General features: G+C 37.9%; 1 protein-coding gene across 1 annotated transcript in view; it reads left to right on the top strand.

Moving 5' to 3' along the window:
* Positions 1–17,497, top strand: part of LOC130228797 (unconventional myosin-XIX) — a 56,168-nt gene extending 38,671 nt beyond the window's left edge. Inside the window, exons 18-23 of the mRNA XM_056457241.1 lie at positions 2,083–2,153; positions 3,499–3,656; positions 4,601–4,730; positions 6,379–6,464; positions 9,555–9,887; positions 14,668–17,497. Coding sequence (XP_056313216.1) covers positions 2,083–2,153; positions 3,499–3,656; positions 4,601–4,730; positions 6,379–6,464; positions 9,555–9,887; positions 14,668–14,781 — 892 coding nt within the window. The 3' untranslated portion in view covers positions 14,782–17,497. The remainder of the gene's footprint in view (positions 1–2,082; positions 2,154–3,498; positions 3,657–4,600; positions 4,731–6,378; positions 6,465–9,554; positions 9,888–14,667) is intronic.
* The last annotated feature ends 1,455 nt before the right edge of the window (positions 17,498–18,952 follow it).

Here is an 18,952-nt window from a genome sequence, read left to right as displayed (position 1 = left end):
AATGTCAATCTGACGCCATGTTGACATCCTGTGCGTGCTGGGTGTTTAAGGCCATTTCGGTCATCATACAGTAAACATCCGTCATCTTCTCATCAGTGACATGCATCTAAACAGTCTCTGGGTCAATGCGTGTAAAGATTTTGGACATCTTCTTGGACACTTTTAATGCTTCCAAACTGTTTTCTGTAATTATAAATGTCTTGTAAAAAGTCTTGAGGTAGTTCATTATGATGTGATTTACCTTCTGTGTGTGATTTGATTGGACAGGAATCACAGGACGGATTTTTTTAATCTCCATAGAGAAGAATAAATAAAGTAGTGACTGTAGGTTGAAGGAAAGTAGTGTTGTAAAAGTACTGATACAGCACTTAAAAATACTCAGAAGAAAGAAAAAGTGCACATTTGTAAAACTACTAAAGTACAATTGTTGAGGAAAAACTACTCAGTTACAGTAGTCTGAGTATTTGTATTTAGTTAATTTACACCACTGCAAACATCGAATAAAAAAATGCACATTTTAAAGCACTTCACAGGACCTTTATAATACACTAAATTTAATTGGTATTTTCATTCAAAATTAGAGCTTATCATGTGGTATATTATACATTTGAAGATAAAATCATTACTGTAAATTATTTCTAATAACTGATTTCTTTTTTCTTTTCCACGATGACAGTACATAATATTTTACTAGTTATTTTGCAAGATACAAGTATTTAGCTTTAAGTGACTTTTAAAGGGCACCTATGGTGAAAAATCTACTTTTCAAGCTGTTTGGACAGACATATGTGCATGTATGGTGTATAGACCGTCATATTGGGGTGATATAAACACACCCAGTGCTTTTTTTTTCAATTTAACAACATAAAAAACGGTGGACCAATTGGAGCGGTTTTCAAATCGACCGCTACCTGACGTAGGAGAGCGGTCCCCCCGCCCACCAATATTGATTGACAAGCGCGTCATCATATCCTCAGTTTGTTGATTCACGTCCGCCATTTTCAGCGTGAGTCGAAGCGATATCACTAAAGGAACACCCTAGCTCTATTTTTAGATGCAAGGCTCATTGGGCTCAACACAAGATCAATATTCTCCACATTATCGCTCTAATCGGAATTATTGGTTGTATCTTTAGGTAGGTTTGCAAACGTGTGTACTTCTCATTGAGTCTACCTTATACTTCAGCCGTTTGCATTTCTCGCGATCCCAGAAGCTCCCTGTGATCTTAACTAGGCGCTGCTGTACCTGACGCTGTGCCATGCGTTTTATAATCTAAACATAGGTTTCTATCAGGGTACACAAAACGGCGCGACGATTCGGGACACTTCATGTTTCTGCCGCGCCACAGAGAGTGTCTGGTGTGCCGTGTCGCGGCTTCGAGCGGCGCATCCGGTGCCTCAGTGAAAGTTAATTCAGTGTGCGTGGTTATTAGTTTCTGTGTACAAGCTCGGCACTTGAAACTAGCACACAGTTGGCTGTAAAACTGTACAAAGACACAAATGATTTTGTACTCTCTGCTTGGTCTGTGTCCGAGTCGTACATGTACGACTGATTGCTGATCCTCTCACTCCTGCTCCTTCTCTCAGTCTGCCCAAACACAGAGCGGGTGAGCTCATGGCTCCGCCCCCTTGTTACGTTGGCGGGAAGCCGAAACTAATTTACATGTGAAGCAACACACCCCTAAATCAGCGAACTGTGGACACGCCCCCAACATGACACTTTTTAACACATTATAATAAAACAATCTGAATTGTGTTTTAAACTGAAGCTAAACTGGCACACTCAGAAGAACCATAATATTAATATTAAATCATAAAAAGAGGTAAACTATGTGCCCTTTAAAGGCTTAAAATTAGGTTAATTAGGTTAAAACTAAAAGAAATTAGATTTTCTCCAGAAGAAAAACATAATAGGAAATACCATGAAAAATTTCTGTTAAACATCACTTAGGAAATATTTCAAATAATAATAATTACAATAATTAATCATTTTGTCTTCAACTGTATATCAGCTCAAGTTTTGAGACACCATAACAGAATTTCCTATTGAATTCACCCTTAATCATTTGTATTATTTGTACAGGATCCCATATCACAGCTTTTTCCAAAGATACGGGCTGATTGCAAACAACAGACTAGCAGCAAAAAAGAAAAGTATGTATACCATTAAATACACACACGCATTTTTTTCTTGTTTCTTGCTACAGTTCCTGATTCTTATCTTTTTTTCTTCCAGTATCTTCCTCTCATTTCTGCTTCTCTTCTCTTATGAACACAGCACTTAAAATAATATGAATCTGAATTGCTCAGGTGAATTACTGCATGCTTATCTGCTGTACATATTCTGCATGCAGTGATGCACTACTTGCCTACTACATTCATTTTTATATTGAGTTTAAGTGTTGGTGTAAACTGACAAATGTCTTCCATAGAAATCAATAGGTCTTTGTTCAAATGGTTGAATTGTTTTGCTTCATGTTACTGCTTGTATGGTTTGTTACAGAGAAGAGGAGTTTGTTTGTCTTTCTGTCTGTTTTTTTGTCTGTCTGTCTGTCTGTCTGTCTGTCTATCTATCTATCTATCTATCTATCTATCTATCTATCTATCTATCTATCTATCTATCTATCTATCTATCTATCTATCTGTCTGTCTGTCTGTCTGTCTGTCTGTCTGTCTGTCTGTCTGTCTGTCTGTCTGTCTGTCTGTCTGTCTGTCTGTCTGTCTGTCTGTCTGTCTGTCTGTCTGTTTGTCTGTCTGTCTGTCTATAAACAGTTTTATCTATCGATCGATCGATCGATCTATCTATCTATCTATCTATCTATCTATCTATCTATCTATCTATCTATCTATCTATCTATCTATCTATCTATCTATCTATCTATCTGTCTGTCTGTCTGTCTGTCTGTCTGTCTGTCTGTCTGTCTGTCTGTCTGTCTGTCTGTCTGTCTGTCTGTCTGTCTGTCTGTCTGTCTGTCTGTCTGTCTGTCTGTGTGTTAATACAGTATGCATCTGAGTAAAAATTTACAGATGCAAATATATACTAAACAGTCATACTCTAAATAATAGTGTAAATAGTAGGGGTGTGATAAGACACTTACTCTAGGAGATGAGACACGAGATTGGGTTCACGAGAATGAGATGAGACGAGATTTTTATACTATTTATTTGGAATCCTCAATTATGAAATATATGAAAAGAAAATAGTATTTTATTCAACTTAAAAAAAAATCACAAAATGCAAAGCTGTTTAGGTGCTTTTTTTAAAATCAACTTCTAATAATTGTTGTTTTACTTCTATTTTAATGAATTCTATTCTGTAAAGGGCATGCAAACACTGCTAAATATTTTGCTAATAAATGAATGACTTATACATAATTTTAAATATTAGCCAAATATTTGCTAATATATGAATAGTTGCATGAAAAAGTGGTTTTATCTGTTGTGTTTTGCCTTATAATTATTATGAATGTCTAATTTAAACCTCTACTGTCATCCACAGGCCCTGAGCTGAGCAATCAGGCTGTTCTGGGATCAGCTGTAGAGGATGTGCTCAGTGTGGTCCTCAAGAGACGTTGCCCAAACTCCACCTTCAGCCCTGATGACAACAACAACATGGTGCATTGTGGGAGGACTAAAGTCTTCCTCACGCACTCCCTGGTAAAGCGTGAACTGTTATGATTGCGATGCACTTTGTAAAATGCATTTTTGAGGCAGCTCTAGAAAGGTTGAAGGAATACTTCATTCAAATACTTCATCTATCAATCAAATTAGGACATTTTTGATTAAATGTAAGAGCTTACCCTTGCTGTCTATGGAGGCTCAGAAAGCGCTCAGATTATGACTGAGATGATTTTTTGAACCCTTAGATTGCAGTTTTGACCTGTAAAAATGTCCAGATTAAGTTCTTGGGAATGCATATTACTAATTAAATGTTGGTGGCTGTTTTTGCCCCATTGACTTCCATTATAATCACATTTTTTGATTGCAAAGACATGACACCAAATAATCATGCATTCTTGATTGTTGGTGTTTTCCCTGTTGGGAAGAGGTAACATGTAATTTTTACTGTTGATCATCAGCTTGCAGCATTAACCTTTTAGATCGGCCTGTGCTCAGTGGAGTAAAACAGCAGATTATAGTGTGTGTGCAGAAATACACTTATTGTGTTTACTATGTTCTGAGAGCTGAACTGCTTATTTAGATTTTCTCAGACATATTTAGGTGAGTGCACGAAGGTTTCTCTCTCTCTCATACACACACACACACACACACACACACATTACACTCTATATAACTCAATATAAAAGCCAGAAACTAAGCTTCTTTTGCACTACAACTGATGATCAACAGTAAATATTGCACATTTGACCTCTTCCCAACAGGGAAAACTTGCAACAATCAGGAATACATGATTATATGCTGTCATAGTTTTGCAATCAAAACATGTGATTATAATGGAAGTCAATGGGGCAAAAACAGCCCCCAACATAACCAAAGGGGAGTCAAGTTGAGTAGTAAATATAAAGTACTGAACTCAATCACAGATAGTCTGATGTGATTTCTCTGCATGTCAGTAGTTAATGTGATGATGTGTTGTGCAGTTGGAGATACTGGAGGAGCACAGGAACAGGGTGCGCTCACAGAAAGCGTTCAGTATCCAGTGCTGTTGGCGAAGGCATCAACAACGCCAGCGTTTCCGAAGGACACAAGCAGCCACACGCATACAAGCAGGTTAGCATTTAATATTTGTGACCCTGGAGCACAACTTATCCTGCACTGGTACAGCGGGGAAAATAAGTAGTGAACTCGTCACCATTTTTTTCAGAAAACATATTTCTAAAGGTGCTGTTGAATTTTCCCCAGATGTTGGCAATAAATAAGGAAATTAATTAGATTTTTATTCATTCATTCATTAATTTTACTTCAGCTTAGTCCCTGATTTATCAGGGGTCACTACAGCGGAATTAACCGCCAACTATTCCAGCATATGTTTTACAACAAACCAGTACTGGGAAACACCCATACACTCTCGCATTCACACACACTAAGGCCAATTTAGTTCATCTAATTCACCTACAGCCCATGTCTTTGGACTGTGGGGGAAACCGGAGCACCCAGAGAAAACCCACGCCAACACAGGGAGAACATGCAAACTCCACACACAAATGGCACCTGGCCCAGCAGAGACTCATACCAGTGACCTTCTTGCTGTGAGGTGACAGTGCTAACCAAGAAAACAAATCTAATTAGTTTACAAATGAATAAAATGAAATAATAAATGAAATGAAATAATAATAATAAAATAATAATAAATATAATAATAAATAATAATAATAATAAATAAAATAATAATAAAATGAAATGACGCAGGGAAAAAGTATTGAACACATGAAGGAAGGGAGGTTTAGAAAGCCCAGACAGCAGCTGAAATCTCTCAGTAGTTCTTCAGCAACCCTCTGCACTTCCTCACTGTAAAATAATTAATTATAGACTTTTTTTTAATGCCAAAAACTACATTTTCTAAATTTTAAAAACGACACTTTTTTCATTGCGGTTATGCTGTTTGTCCGTGAATACGCAGTGTCATGTGACTGAAACCAATACTTTTTAAAAACTTCAGCCAGGGTGAAGATTTTCCACAACAATAGGTATAGTGTCGTCATGTGGACATTACAACTGGAGTTTTCACCTCATGATGTCATCATGCATGCTGTTTGCTCCTTTCTGATTGGCCAACACGGCTGGGTTCACACCAAAAGTGGAAGACGCAAATGAGGCAAATTCTGCACGTTCGTGGCAAACACGTCGCATATTTTGTGTCATTTGCCCACGGGACGGTAATCCGCCTCTGTTCTCACGTTTACATTGACTTGTATGCAGTTTACTTTGTTCCCAGTGTGCTGGTTAAACCCAGCATAAAAATGTCATTGTCGCCGCCTGTTGGTTCAGCGTGCCCTCAACATGCATCACAGTGCGTTTTTGAGTTTTCATGTGGACGGAGTTTTATTTTTTTAAACGACAGCGGGGGAAATTCTGTTCATAAGCATACCCATGTATGTTTAGATTTGTTGTCCACAATGTCCAGGGTCACATTGTTATTTTGGGATTACAGGTAGTGTGGTTGGGACTCTTGTGCTTCATTCTTGTCTGCCAGGGCGGTTGAGTTCTCTCTAACGTCTGCTTGGCTAAAGGAGCAGAAATCTGTCTAGACACTGAACCCAGATCTCTGACCTTTCTCCTGATTATCCCTTAAACTCAGAACAGAGCAGATGAAGCACACCTGAGCTAAACACCTGCTTTACTGAGATCTAAAAAGCCAAAAGACAAACCTGTCACGCTCTAGTTGAGTTCAATCTATTTCTGTGTCTCTTTATTACAGGCGTGAGATCCTGGAGGGTCAGAAGAGAGATTAAGAAGTGGCATAAAGCTGCATCAGTCATCCAAACCAAGTGGAGGCGCTGGAGAGTAAGTGTTCTGCTGGATTTTATTTTCATTAAAGTGTATAATTCACAAAAAAATTCTGTCATAATTTACTTATTTCACTTGTTCCAAACCTGTTTCTTCAAGCCATGTGATTATGTTATAAGAGATCATGTAATGATAAAAATGTGATGATCACGTGATGTAAAAAAGTCTTTAAAGGGCACATAGTTGACCTCTTTTTTATGATTTAATATTAATATTATGGTTCTTCTGAGTGTGCCAGTTTAGGTTCAGTTTAAAAAAGTGTTAAAAAGTGTCATGTTGGGGGCGTGTCCACAGTTCGCTGATTTAGGGGTTTGTTGCTTCACATGTAAATTAGTTTCGGCTTCCCGCCAACGTAACAAGGGGGCGGAGCCATGAGCTCACCCGCTCTGCGTTTGCAACAGAGTCTGACAGGCAGACTGCGAGAAGGAGCTGGAGTGAGAGGTACAGCATTCAGTCGTACATGAATTAACTTTGACTGAGGCACCGGATGCGCCGCTCGAAGCCGCAACACGGCACACCAGACACTTTCTGTGGCGCGGCAGATACATGAAGTGTCCCGAATCATCACGCTACGCATTTTAAAAGTCTAAACATAGGTTTCTGCAGCGGTCCGCGGCACCCAGCCGTCGACTTGAGTGTACCCTGATAGAAACCGATGTTTAGAATTCTAAAACGCATGCTAGTTAAGATCACAGGGAGCTTCTGGGATCGTGAGAAATGCAAACGGCTGAAGTATAAGGTAGACTCAATGAGAAGTACACATGTTTGCAAACCTACCTAAAGATACAACCAATAATTCCGATTAGAGAAATAATGTGGAGAATATTGATCTTGTGTTGAGCCCAATGAGCCCTGCATCTAAAAATAAAGCTAGGGTGTTCCTATAAAGCTAGTGATATCGCTTCGACTCACGCTGAAAATGGCGGACGTGAATCAACAAACTGAGGATATGATGACGCGCCTGTCAATCAATATTGGTGGGCGGGGGGACCGCTCTCCTACATAAAGTTGCGGTCGGTTTGAAAACCGCTCTAATTGGTCCACCGTTTTTTATGTTGTTAAATTGAAAAAAAGCACTGGGTGTGCTTATATCACCCCAATATGACGCTCTATACACCATACATGCACATATGTCTGTCCAAACAGCTTGAAAAGTAGATTTTTCACCATAGGTGCCCTTTTAAAAAAAGACAAATCAAGCAGCTGAGCACACTGTAAAACATCTGAAATGTTGTTTTGGTCATTCTTGAAAAGCCTTAACCATTGCAGTATTAGTGTGATTATATTATTATCGACCTCCAGAATTGTCAAGAGCGTCTCACGCCTTCAGACACCACCACGCGTTCATTGCATGTCGGCATCGTCTTCTGAGGTGCAAGTAATTTATTAAATAAAGAAAAGATTGACGCAGCTTCTCCGACCGCAGCAAATTAGGTTTTTACTTTTGATATTTGGCTCCAGTTAAATCAGGAAGTGACGCTTATAGATAGATAGATAGATAGATAGATAGATAGATAGATAGATAGATAGATAGATAGATAGATAGATAGATAGATAGATAGATAGATAGATAGATAGATAGATAGATAGATAGATAGATAGATAGATAGATAGATAGATAGATAGATAGATAAAACAGTTTATAGATAGATAGATAGATAGATAGATAGATAGATAGATAGATAGATAGATAGATAGATAGATAGATAGATAGATAGATAGATAGATAGATAGATAGATAGATAAAACAGTTGATAGATAGATAGATAGATAGATAGATAGATAGATAGATAGATAGATAGATAGATAGATAGATAGATAGATAGATAGATAGATAGATAGATAGATAGATAGATAGATAGATAGATAGATAGATAGATAGATAGATAGATAGATAGATAGATAGAAAAATAGGTCAGATAGGCATAAATATGTACCCTTTATGTTGCACAAGGCTTAATTTCTTGATTAAAAAAAAGAATTACCCATACGAATGAATTAAACAATTCAACCATATGGAATTATACAATAAAACTAGTACCAGAATGTTCAGAAAATCATCCTGCATATTGCACAAGTCTCTGTTTTTGGATTTAGCACTTTATTTATTTTATAATATTTTTAAAATATCTTTTAATGTAAAAATTGTAAAAGTCAATTAAACTCTGACGCCATTTGAGATAGAATATTCAAATCAACTCTAAAATTGTCCAAACTCTGAAGAACAAATCCATGCGCAGCTCCACAAGTCCTGAACCATGCAAGCCAGTGGTGACAGCGGCGAGGAACAAACTCCACCAATTGATGAAAGTGAAGGGAAAAAAAACCTTGAGAGAAACCAGGCTCAGTTGGGCACGCCCATTTCTCCTCTGGACAGCTGCAGTCTAGGCTGTAGAAAGCTGGACGTCCATCGTGGAGAGGCTGCAGGTGGGAGAGGTCACTGGCAGGGGTTCAGGCTGGCCCTTCAGGATCAATGCGAAGACTCGTCTGTCACTGGGATCTTACAGGAATCAGTCACATGCTCTTCACTCCTCCTTGACCACCACAGCAGCTGCTCAGGATACGGCCTGGTCCAAGATTATGGAGACCTCAGGAATAATAAATACAGACTAACATATCCATAGATGCCATTCAAATTAGCTGAATCTATATTTTGGTAATACATATTAAATTTAATAGGTGGCTCAGTGGGTTAGCACTGTCGCCTCACAGAAAGAAAGTCGCTGGTTCAGTTGGCTTTTCTGTGTGGAGTTTGCATGTTCTCCCCGTGTTGGTGTGGGTTTCCTCCGGGTGCTCTGGTTTCCCCCACAGTTCAAATACATGTGCTACTAAATTGGCCATATGTATGAGTGTGTGTATGGGTGTTTGCCTGGAAGGGCATCCGCTGCGTAAAATATATGCCGGGATAGTTGACAGTTCATTCCGCTGTGGCGACGCATGATAATCAGGGCTCAAGCCGATGGAAAATGAATGAATGAACGAATCTCAAATCAAAGCCCAAACAATAAAGAATGCAAAGGAAAAGTTCCTTTATTGCAATCAGACTTGTATCACCATCAGTGTTTTCTGTTTTTCTGTGCTCCTCAGGCCTGGATGGATGCACTAGCGGAGGCAGAGCTGGACGACGCAGAGGATTTAGTAGAAGAAGAAGCAGCTGAAGCATCAGTGATGCCGAATCTGCTGAAGGAACGAGGCTCGGTCCAGCTGAGCAGCGTCCCGGAGCCGGTGCCTGTCAGAGGATGGCCTGTTGGTCTGGCCATGGCCTCCGCTCCCTCCATCACTGTGTCTCTGACCGCCTCAGGCTTCCAGAGGATCATGTCCATCATGACCTGCATCAACATCCCATTCAGACACGGCCAGTATAAAGTGGAAACCAACCAGTTTGACCAGGGAGTGGCGTCTATCCGAGCTCAGCCACGAGTAAGAGATACAACACACAAAAAACAACTATGTTGATTCAACCCAGAGTAAAACACATGATGGTGATTGCTACAGTTGAATATGAATGATAGAGGAAAAAAGATTCAGATTATACAGCTCAAGTCAGAATTATTACCCCTCCTGTTTATTTTTTCCCCAATTTCTGTTTAACGTAGAGAAGATTTTTCCAACACATTTCTAAACCAAATAGTTTTAATAACTGTATAACTGATTTATTTTGTCTTTGTCATGATGACAGTACATAATATTAGACTAGATATTCTTCAAGACACTAGTGTTCAGCTTAAAGTGACATTTAAAGGTTTAACTAGGTTAGTTAGGTTAAAATTTGGGCTAAGTATTGACCTTAAAATGGGTTAAGACTTGCTCTAGAAGCAAAATAGGGAACACTTTATAATAACTACACACTATAAATCATTTACTAAGCATTAGCAAATAGTGAATTCATTATCTGTTAAGCATTAACTCTACATTAATAAGCGTTAGTAAGCAGTTTATAACTGCAGCTGCAAATGCTGTTTTCTTGACTTATAAGCACCTATATAATGTGCTTAATACTTGTACTTTCATACTTTGTTAATGATTTATTTTTCATTAATAAATTAAGTATCGCATTATTTACAAACCATTTGTATTTAAGAGTAGTTGAGGCTTTTTAGGATCATTCAGAATGAGTTAGTAAATGATTATTAAACTATTGAAATCAACATTTATATGTCTTATTATTCAGGCATATACTAATAGTTAACTAATATGTTAATAAATGCTTTATTAAGTCAACTTCATCCAGTTTTGTGACCTAATCTAAAGTGAGGACTATTCATGCTTTATAAATCCCTTTTAAATGGCAATTAAAGGCTCAGAATCAAATGAACAATAATCTTTGCAATCTTTTCTAAAAAGTAAAATGACTGTAAAGTTTAAACATTACTGAATAACAGGAGTGTCAAAATACGACATAAAACAAGATAAAACAACAACAACAATATAATAATTGAACAATATAATAAGATGCAATGTTTAAACTCTACAGTAATTTTATTTTAGATACGGTTGCAGAGATTTATTGTTCATTTGAAGTACAGATTTATTTGTGTATCTTTAAATGAAAAGGAATGAATAATGTCAATCTTCCTGTTTAGAATTTAACTGAGCCTTTATTTGTCATTTATAAGGGATTTATAAAGCATAAATAGTCCTCACTTTAGATTAGGTCACAGAACTAGATAAAGTTGAGTTAATAAAGCGTTTATTAACATATTAGTTAACTATTAGTATATGCCTGAATAATAAGACATATAAACGTTGATTTCAATAGTTTATTAATCATTTACTAACTCATTCTGAATGATCCTAAAAACCCTCAACTACTTTTATATACTACTGGTTTGTAAATAATGCAATACTTAATTTAGTAATGAAAAATAAATCATTAACTAAGTATGAAAGTACAATTATTAAGCGCATTATAAATGTGGTTATAAGTCAAGAATACAGCATTTGTAGCTGCAGTTATACACTGCTTACTAACGTTTATTAATGTAGAGTTAATGTTTAACAGATAATGTATTCACTATTTGCTAAGGCTTAATAAATGATTTATAGTGTGTAGTTATTATAAAGTGTTACCGAAAAGTATTATAGGAAATACTGTGGAAAATCCCCTGCTCTGCTAAAGATCATTTGGGAAATATTTCAAAATGAAGAAATAAAATAATAACAGGAGGGCGATTTCCCAGAGATGGGTTGCAGCTGGAAGGGCATCCGCTAAGTAAAACATATGCTGGATAAGTTGGCGGTTCATTCCACTGTGGCGACCCCAGATTAATAAAGGGACTAAGCTGAAAAGATAATGAATGAATGAATGAATGAACAGGAGGGCGAATAATTATGACTTCATAATTTAATCTGAATTAGCTTTCATTTTTATGTTTTCACTTGAATTAAAAAGCATTCGTCTTTTTACTTTGATTTAAATGGTTCTGTTTTGCTTTAATATTTGTTTTAGTAATTATTTTTGTAGTAATTTTTCCTCTAAAGTTCATATTATGTTTTAGACCTATCTTGGAGCTAGTAGAGAAGTGACAGGAAGGGGGCTGGAAGACCGACTGTGAGTGAGTTAGGGTGGGCAGTAGATGGTTTGCAGGGCATTCACTCTGTAAAGTATTCAACCAACTAGGCCTAGCAGTAGCAGCTAAGGAGAGGGCCAGTAAGTCTGTGAAGCTGCAGAGAAAGCCACAAGATGGCTGTGGATAAAGAGGGCTGCTCTGTTGGTGATGGTCACTGAGACCCAAGCTGGGGTCTGATCAACCTCAGCTGGGTCACCTGGACGAGGGTGTCGGATGTTGAAAGATCAGAAACACCCAGTGACCCCAGGATATATCACTGACGATGCGTCCCAGTGCATCTAGAGCAGGGGTGGGCAAACTCGGTCCTGGAGGGCCGGTGTCCTGCACAGTTTAGCTCCAACTCTAATCAAACACACCTGCTTATAGATTTCTAGTGATCTTGCAGATACTGATTAGCTTGTTCAGGTGTGTTTGATTAGTGTTGGAGCTAAACTGTGCAGGACACCGGCCCTCCAGGACCGAGTTTGCCCACCCCTGATCTAGAGGATGTATCTTGGATACCAGATTCATTACTGAAAAGGGTTTTTTAGTTTAGTTTCAGCTTAAACTAAACACTGTTTATAATAAATCCTACTCTTTGGCTTTATTTCTGTTTTTATTATTATTTATACATCAAACATTTTTTACATGTTAATATGAAGAAAATATTATGTTTAAAGAGCCCATATTATACATGAAATAGGGTCATATTTAGGTTGAAAGGGTCTCCAACAACAGTCTAATATGCATGCAAGGTCAAACAACACTTTGATGGTCTTATAATCTGCATTTATTTTTACCTAGTTATCCCAGCGACTCCCATATGAATCGTTCAGCGATTCATTTGTTCCCAACCCCTCCTCAGCACGAAGCTAATCTGCGCTGATTGGACTGATGACAGCCTGCTGCGATTGGTCGAAACTGACAGCCTTCAGCGCGAGACAGAGTGAAATGCCCAGCACGTAATCAACAATATAAAAGTAGTCACAGTGCATACACGCTTCATAGTGTAAGGTGTGGATTTTGGCTGCCAGTGGGTGAATGTAAATACAGACGATGCACTTAAAAAAAACAGACGACAAACTATTTTATTGAGCAAAAACTCCAAGAACTGGCGAGGAGCACGTCACCCTCTACCTGCTCTTTTCACACAGACGCACACACAAACACCTCCTCCTCCTCCTTGGAAGACACAGCACCAATAAAGGGGGAGACGTCCGCGACACCTCCCTCACCACCCGCGTCCTGAGTTATATCTGTGACACCCCCCGTCCTCACTTTGCTAACGGGTCACTTTTGTTTTCACTTTCGGGTTGAGGGCGAGGTGATCGTCCTTAACCTACAGCGGCAGTTCAGCTTGCTGAACCGGCCCTGCGCAACACACGCAACACACACACACACAACCCTCACCGTTCGCCTAGATTAGAGCACCAGTTCAGCATGCTGGGTGCAATTTAGACAGCTCCCTTGAACCTGAGCTAAAATATTTTGAAACTTGACCGTTGCATGCGTGTAGCAACAGCTGACGATCCATAAACAAAGCGGCACGCGTCGCGTTTTCAACGTGGCTTTACACTCGATACAACAATAAAGAGATAACCTGATACAGTACACACGGTTACAAGTAACAAAACACAACTAAATGCATCATTTGCAAGCTAGAGTAAACGAGGCAACAATTTTAATCGCACGTTCTTACACTGGTGAAATGGGGGAAGAAACTGATCCATGATGCACTGATCCATGTTCTGACAGTCTTTACTGATCCTTCCTTTAACAAACTGAAGAAGTCTTCTTTGTAAGCATGTAGTTTCCAGAATGTTATAATGCTGAGCTTTCATCTTTGGGTAGGCTGTCGATAGTATCCATCTGCACAGCCTGACTTCATTCCACTGGTGTCTGTGTGTGTCTCTGTGTGTGTGTGCGTGTGTGTGTTTGTGTGTGTGTGTGGGGCTTTTTTTTCTGTTAGTGGGCGGGGCCGCAGGTTTCAAATCTCCCGGGTGTGTGCGTGCAACTACTTGTGTTTCGTGGCTGCGTCATCGCGAAACACCTAATGACTCGTTATCAAGACGACTCGTTTGAAGCACTATGAGTCGACTCTTTTATAGATGAATCAACAGTTTTAAACACTGTACACTTACAGATTTAAGCCTTAGCTGGATATTTCACTTCACTTAGAGCTGTGTGACACACTACATGGAAGGGCATTTTCAAAAACCCATAATATGGGCTCTTTAACTTGTGTTTGTGGTGGCATGGTGGCTCTGTGGTTAGCATTGTAGCCTCACAGCAAGAAGGTCGCTGGTTTGAGTCACAGCTGGGCCAGTTGGCATTTCTGTGTGGAGTTTGCATGTTCTCTCCGTGTTGGCGTGGGTTTCCTCCTGGTGCTCCGATTCCCCCCACAGTCCGAACACAAGCGCCATAGGTGAATTAATGAACTAAATTGGCCGTTGTGTATGAGTGTGTTTGTGAATTTGAGTGTGTATGGGTGTTTCCCAGTACTAGATTGCAGCTGGAAGGGCATTCGCTGCGTAAAGCATATGCTAGAATAATTGGCGGTTCATTCCGCTGTGGCGACCCCTGATAAATAAAGGACTAAGCCGAAGGTGAATGAATGAATTGTTAGATTCTGAGCCTGTTTGTTTTTCCAGGGCTCCATTAAGATGCATCTTCAGAGATCTCCACTGCTGTACGCAGACATGCATCCAGCGCACAAGGCTGAAGTGGTGACCGGATTCAACCAGATCCTGCTGGAGAGAGACTGACCTGAGCTTTAATGCAAGCAATGCACCTTTGAAAAACACTACACTACACGTTATATAGCTGCCTTATTTATAGTGCAATTCTGTATTTAGTTCTGTTGCATTTACTCTCTCAGGTTTCAGCATACAGTGCCTTTTATTTCCGCTGCTTGTTCAATCGCAATATACTGTAGAGCATTTTATAATTACTTTATAATACTGAGTCTCTATTTTATACAGACACATCTGTAAATGAGCAGTTTTCTGTATTTTGTGATTCATGTCATTACTTTTCCCATTTATTTCTGCTTTTGAATTGCATTATGGGAGCTCGATCTTTCTTCTGGCAACTTTTAACTTTGACAAACTTTAAAAAAAAGTGACTTTTATGAACATTTCTAATGGTTTAAAGTGATATATTGTGTGGGTTGGTGTTGTATATTACACTACAGAAACCTTGTAATAAACTGCAGCACATTTTCTGTTATTCTACACACTTATTTCTCTAGATATTATTTATTAGACATTATATTATTTCTGCTAAAATGTCAATAAAAGTCACTTTGTTAAACTGTAGAGTTGAATTTTCAACATCAGAAGTCGACAGAGCAGAGATCAACATCCCATAATGCAACTCACCACCATAAATAAACCACAAACACTTGTGAATCACAAAATACAGAAGCTGTTTTACAGTGTAGCTTGATTTAAAAGCTTGATAGTCATATTGCTGCTGAGATATCCTAAAACTGGGTATTTCCAAAACATTTACTATACTATTTAATACTACACAAACTGATCAAAGCACAGACTTTAAACTATATTAAGTTATAATGAGAAGTGAGGGCAATAATGGATTATATGATATTGATTGAATGTTTTGTATACTTTTTTACTCTATTAATTGCACAGTGGTGAAATACTGGGAAATGCACAGGTTTCTGCATTGCTGTTGAGGCTCTTACCAAAGCAAACTGGATTATGGTACTGATGCCATGTTTATCTGTAGCTATTCAGTTTTGCCAGATCGCTCTTTGCTGTTTAAGAGCAAAATGTACTCTGTAGATGCCAAGTTTGAGCCCAAAGCTCAACATTTCTCCCTAAATCAACACACTATATAGTAAAATACTGGGAAACACACAGGTTTCTGCATTGCCGCTGGGGCTCTTACCAAAGCAAACTGGATTAAGGTACTGATGCCATGTTTATCTGTAGCTATTCAGTTTTGCCAAATCTCTCTTTGCTGTTTAAAAGAAAAATGTACTCTGTAGATGCCAAGTTTGAGCCCAAAGCTCAACATTTCTCTTTAAATCAACACACTATATGGTAAAATACTGGGAAACGCACAGGTTTCTGCATTCGGCTCTTTCCAAAGTAAACTGGATTAAGGTACCGATGCCATGTTTATCTGTAGCTATTTCTTTTTACCAGATCTCTCTTTGCTGTTTAAGAGCAAAATGTACTCTGTAGATGCCTAGTTTGGGCCCGAAGCTCAACATTTCTCCCTAAATCAACACACTATATGGTAAAATACTGGGATATGCACTGGTTTCTGCATTGCCATTGAGGCTCTTACTGATTAATGTACTGTTGCCATGTAAATATTCAGTTTTGTCAGATCGCTCTTTGCTGCTTAACAGCAAAATGTACTTTGTAGGTACCAAGTTTAAGCACAAAGCACAACATTTCTCCATAAATCAACTCACTATATGGTAAAATACTGGGAAACGCACAGGTTTCTGCATTGCCGCTGGGGCTCTTACCAAAGCAAACTGGATTAAGGTACTGATGCCATGTTTATTCGTAGCTATTCAGTTTTGCCAGACCATTCTTTGCTGTTTAAGAGCAAAATGTACTCTGTAGATGCCAAGTTTGAGCCCAAAGCTCAACATTTCTCCCTAAATCAACTCACTATATGGTAAAATACTGGGGAACACACAGGTTTCTGCATTGCCATTGAGGCTCTTACCAAAGTAAACTGGATTAATGTACTGTTTGCATGTGTTGCTATTCCTTTTTGCCAGATCTCTCTTTGCTGTTAAGAGCAAAATGTACTCTGTAGATGCCAAGTTTAAACACATTTAAACATTTAATTGCATGTGCACTATATGTATAAAAGATAAGATGAGCTCTTCTGTGAAATGTTTGTTCTTCTTAGAGGCATTTTACATGGTTTAATGGGGGAAAAACACTTTTTAAACTGATTTATTTCCTCTTTGCCATGATGACAGCACATAATATCTGGCTAAATATATTTCAAGATACTCGTATTCAGCTTAAAGTGACATTTAAGGGCTTAACTAGGTTAATTAGGGTAAAGTTAGGGTAATTAGGCAAGTCGCTGTTTAACAGTGGTCTGTTCTGGAGACAACCCAAAACAAATATAGCTTAAGGGGGTTAATAATATTGACCTTAAAATGGCTTTAACAAAATTTAAAACTGCTTTTATTCTAGCCGAAATAAAACGAATAAGACTTTCTCCAGAAGAAAAAATATGATCAGAAATACTGTGAAAAATTCCTTGCTCTGTTAAACATCATTTGGTAAATATTACAAAAAGAAGAACAAATCAGAGGAGGGTGAATAATTTTGACTTCAACATTATGACCAAAACATGTCTTTATTTATAATCTCAGGGTATTAATGAAAGCAACATGCGATAATAAAACTGGTCTTCATTTGGATTGGCTCAGTCAAACATTGGATATTGTCTGATAATGCAAATAAAGGATTTAACAGATGTGCTCTGTGTTGCATTTCTTTTTTTTCACATAGATAACTTAGACACCTATTAACACTTTTATATGGACTTTAAACACAGTTGTGAGGCTGCAGTAAGTGAATATAACCAGCTTCTAATGGTACACATGTATTAACTGTTTTGTTTATAATCACACTTGATGAAAACAGTCTGTAGAAACACTTTGATTGACATTCTCCCGTGTACGTGTCATCAGAGGGGGAAAGCCCCGCCCACTAGTGACCATCTCTTCCTCATTAGCATAGTTGTTTTTTAATCTTCTACTATGCTGACACTATGGAAGTCAAAGACTGCCAGTTTCAAACATTCTTCAAACTATCTTCTTTTGAGTTCAACAAAAGAAGCTCATAAAAGTGAGGAAATAGTGAAATAGTAATTAATTTTTTTGGGTGAACTATCCCTAAATTGTTGGAAAACAGTAACCATTGACTTCCATTGTATTTTTTTTTTTTTTACTACTGGAAGACAATGGCTACCAGTTTTGAACATTCTTCAAATTATCTTCTTTTGTGTTCAACAGATGAAAGAAACTCATAAACGATTTGAAACCACTTGAGGGTGTGTAAATAGTGAAATAGTAATTTTAATTTTTGTGTGAACTATTCCTAAAATGTTAGAAAACAGTAACTATTGACTTCCATTGTATTTTTTTCCTAATATGAAAGTCAATGGCTACCGGTTTTGAACATTTTGCAAACTATCTTCGTTTAACAGAAGAAACTCATATAGGGTTTGAAATAACTTCAGGGTGTGTAAATGGTGAAGTAGTAATTCAGATTTTGGGGGGTGAACTATCCCTAAAACGTTGGAAAACAATAACCATTGACTTCCATTGTATTTTTTTCCTACTATGGAAGTCAATGGCCACCTGTTTTGAACATTCTTCAAACTATCTTCTTTTGTGTTCAACAGAAGAGATAAACCCATAAAGGATTTGAAACCATTTGAGAGGGTGAGTAAATAGTAAAGTAGTAATTTTCATTTTTGGGGGTTGAATATCTCTAAAATGTTGGAAAACAGTAACCACTGACTTCCATTGTATTGTTTTCCTAATATGAAAGTCAATGGCTACCGATTTCAAACATTCTTCAAACTATCTTCCTTTGTGTTTAACAGAAGAAACTCATAAAGGATTTGAAACTACTTGAGTGTGATTAATTTGTGAAGTAGTGTTTTTCATTTTTGGGGGTGAACTATCCCTAAATTGTTGAAAATCGGTAACCATTGACTTCCACTTTATTGTTTTCCTACTATTGAAGACAATGGCTACCGGTTTTGAACATACTTCAAACTATCTTCTTTTGTGTTCAACAGAAGAGATAAACTTATAAAGTGTTTGAAACTATTTCAGGCAGAGTAAATAGTGAAGTAGTAATTTAGATTTTGGGGGTTGAACTATCCCTAAAATGTTGGAAAACAGTAACCATTGACTTC

The sequence above is a fragment of the Danio aesculapii genome, chromosome 5 (assembly GCF_903798145.1).
Source record: "Danio aesculapii chromosome 5, fDanAes4.1, whole genome shotgun sequence".
Taxonomy (NCBI): domain Eukaryota; kingdom Metazoa; phylum Chordata; class Actinopteri; order Cypriniformes; family Danionidae; genus Danio; species Danio aesculapii.
The sequence above is the reverse complement of the archived record's forward strand: the minus strand, read 5'-3'. Positions and strand labels throughout refer to the sequence as shown.